Here is a 2985-nt window from a genome sequence, read left to right as displayed (position 1 = left end):
AATAGATTCATCATAGATACAAAACAAGTAGCTATGGCATCATAAGTTCGTGACTGTTGAACCTCAGGAGGAATCATATGAACCTCGAATAGTTTGTTAGCAACATGGACCAGAGAAAATTGGAGGAGTCCAGCAAAATCAGTGTGATTCTCAATCATAACTTGTTTGATCTTTTGTTTAGCTGTTTTTAATTAATATCAAAACCTACAATAACAATAGTCAGTAGCTAGTCATAACATGTTGTATACATGTACCTCCTTCTCTTCTTTTAGTTGGCACTGGCATAGTTTCATCATTGCCACTGCTGCTAGGAGCATCTGAAGAATAGGCATCATAATAAATAGAATAAAAGAATAGAATAGACATTACTGTATAGCTCCAAATTGAAGCTAATGAAGCTTTGAAATGAAACTATTAATAAAAAATTGACCTACAGGTTCATAAATGTAATAATTATTGTATACATTGTAACACACATGCACTGTATAGCAAAAAAATTTTTAAGAGCTATAAATTTTTGCGATTCTTTGAAGATACGCAAAAATTAATTCAATTTATTCTGGTGCAAGATGGAAGATGGTATAATTTCATGAATATTAAATTCATGAAATATAGACTCAAAACGACACTTGAAGGATAAAAAATGAATCTAGAAATAAAAATAGGAAATATTATACATGTAGGAACAATTCACCTCAAAGTGGGTGACAGTTTTAACGTGATTTATTATCTCAAAAGTAGGTACATAAAATTTGGTAATGGTTGGTATTTGTAATTTTTGACAAAACTTGGCCAAAGTCCCTGTATACTATAGTACAGGACTTTGGTCAGATTTTGAAGCTATTTTAAAAATTTAAATTCATTGGAAGCAGCTCAAACTTTCTATGCAACATAAGAAAAGGTGTTAGAAGAAATTATAAAAATGAAGAAATCTCTACTTTTCAATTTTGGTGAAATTTGGCCAAGGACCATGTACTAAAGTATAGAGACTTTGCCTAATTGACCTGATTCAAAAATTTGTAAAAAATCCAAATTTGATTGGAGCTGGCTCAAACTTCATACACAACATAAATACATGTATGTGCATCAGAAAAAACTATAAAAATGGAGAATTCTCTTCTAGCCATTTTTGACAAAATTTGGCCAAAGTCACTGTACTATAGTACAGGGACTTTGGCCTAATTTTTGAGCAACTTTAAAAATTCATAAAAAATCCAAATTTGATCGAAACTGGTTCAAACTTTCTATGCAACATAAGAACAGGTGTTAGAAGAAATTATAAAAATGAAAAAATCTCTACTTTTCAATTTTGGTAAAATTTGGCCCAGGACCATGTACTAAAGTACAGAGTCTTTGGCTTGATTTAAAAACTCGTAAAAAATCCAAAATTGATCAAAAATGGCTCAAACTTCTACGCAACATAAAAACAGACATGTATACACATGACATGCACAATAATTCAATTAATTATAATAATGTATATCATCCTTAAATAACTCTACATTTACCTGATCCCAGTCATCCCAATGCTGATCCAGGGTATTAGACTCATTAGCTCCTTAGGCTCCATGTCCCCCCGGCCTAGTCTCACTAGCCAGACCATTCCCCAGCTACCACCCAATGACTGTAGGCTGGTCTGGCAACCAGTAGCTAATAAGACTTACCGACCCTCAGCCCCTTTAGCTCCATTAGGTTCACCTCTATAATGAATCTTATTGGAGTATAAATTTTTGAATGAACATGCACTCATTATTTAATTATAGTTATGATAATGTATATCCTCCTTAATTAATTTTACATTTACCTGTTCTCAGTAATCACAATGGCGGGTCCAGGGTATTAGTTCCTTAGGCTCCATGGCTTTGGCAGGAGATGCTGTTTTGTTCTCAGTTTTGTTGCACTTTCCTCCATTTTATTGATTAAAATTTATGAGCCACACCTCCTTCATTGAAATGAAACCCCTCCTCTTTTAATTTAGTAATTATATTTCAAAAATGAAAGAGTTGGAGTGAAAGGAAAGAACCAGAAGAGTGGAACATTACATAAATACAACATTTTAAAATAGAAAATAACATTAGCTAAAAATTAAAATCATTTAAGTGCAACATCATTGATCATTAGTTCTAACTCTTTTCACAGACTGTTCAAACTGAAGTGCACCCTCCAGAGCTGTTGTCCATTTTTCCCGCAAGCGTTTAGCAACACGTTCTATTGGTCCCCCAACACTAGACAGAGCCTCTAAAAATGTCATACAATGTTCCTCAAGATCAGACTTAGAGTCCAATATATTCATCATAGATAGAAAACAGGTGACTATGGCATCATAAGTTGGTGACTTTTGAACCTCAGGAGGAATCATATGAACCTCGAATAGTTTGTTAGCAACATGGACCAGAGAAAATTGGAGGAGTCCAGCAAAATCAGTGTGATTCTCAATCATAACTTGTTTGATCTTCTGTTTAGCTGTTTTAATATCAAAACCTACAATACCAATAGTCAATAGTTATAGTCAAAACATGTTGTGTACATGTACCTCCTTCTCTTCTTCTTTTAGTTAGTACTGGAATAGTTTCATCATTGCCACTGGCTGCATTAGCAGCAACTAATATACATAACATGTATATAATGAATATTAATAAACTGATTATTACCTGCAGTATGATGAGCTGTTCTTTGTGACATCTGAATATAAAATGTAACAGGATCAGCCACACCCTCTACTGGTACAGAGTAGTGTAATGTAGGAACAGCATCAGGTGATGAATAGACCGATATGAGACAAGATGGAGGAAGAGAATAATCTTTGTCACCAAAATTGTAAATGTCCTCTTGATATAACTAGTATAAAAATAATTTAATGAAACAATCCATAAAATAGTTTTTACCCTGCAAGGTTTTATGTGAGGTTTGATACTCCATCCAGTAAATGGCTCATCTTGTGGAGCATTTAAATTTAATTCAACAAAACCATCAGGAGATGCAATA

The 2985-nt window shown here is 33.4% G+C and overlaps 1 protein-coding gene and 1 long non-coding RNA gene across 2 annotated transcripts; both read right to left on the bottom strand.

Moving 5' to 3' along the window:
- Positions 1 to 9: 9 nt before the first annotated feature.
- Positions 10 to 1938, bottom strand: LOC109591104 (uncharacterized). Its single transcript, XR_002189655.1, has 3 exons — positions 1509 to 1938; positions 255 to 317; positions 10 to 204 (listed from the first exon to the last, which is right to left on the bottom strand). It is a non-coding gene; the product is annotated as an uncharacterized LOC109591104 (long non-coding RNA).
- Positions 1939 to 2009: 71 nt separating this feature from the next.
- LOC109591102 (uncharacterized) lies at positions 2010 to 2978 on the bottom strand. Its single transcript, XM_020006901.1, has 4 exons — positions 2886 to 2978; positions 2652 to 2838; positions 2534 to 2602; positions 2010 to 2481 (listed from the first exon to the last, which is right to left on the bottom strand). Exons 2-4 carry the CDS (start codon positions 2680 to 2682, stop codon positions 2108 to 2110), a joined length of 474 nt encoding a protein of 157 aa, XP_019862460.1. The 5' UTR covers positions 2683 to 2838; positions 2886 to 2978; the 3' UTR covers positions 2010 to 2107.
- Positions 2979 to 2985: the final 7 nt, after the last annotated feature.

This window comes from Amphimedon queenslandica, unplaced genomic scaffold (assembly GCF_000090795.2).
Source record: "Amphimedon queenslandica unplaced genomic scaffold, v1.1 AMPQUscaffold_8958_Cont19102, whole genome shotgun sequence".
Taxonomy (NCBI): Eukaryota; Metazoa; Porifera; class Demospongiae; order Haplosclerida; family Niphatidae; genus Amphimedon; species Amphimedon queenslandica.
This window is presented reverse-complemented; position numbering and strand designations above follow the sequence as displayed.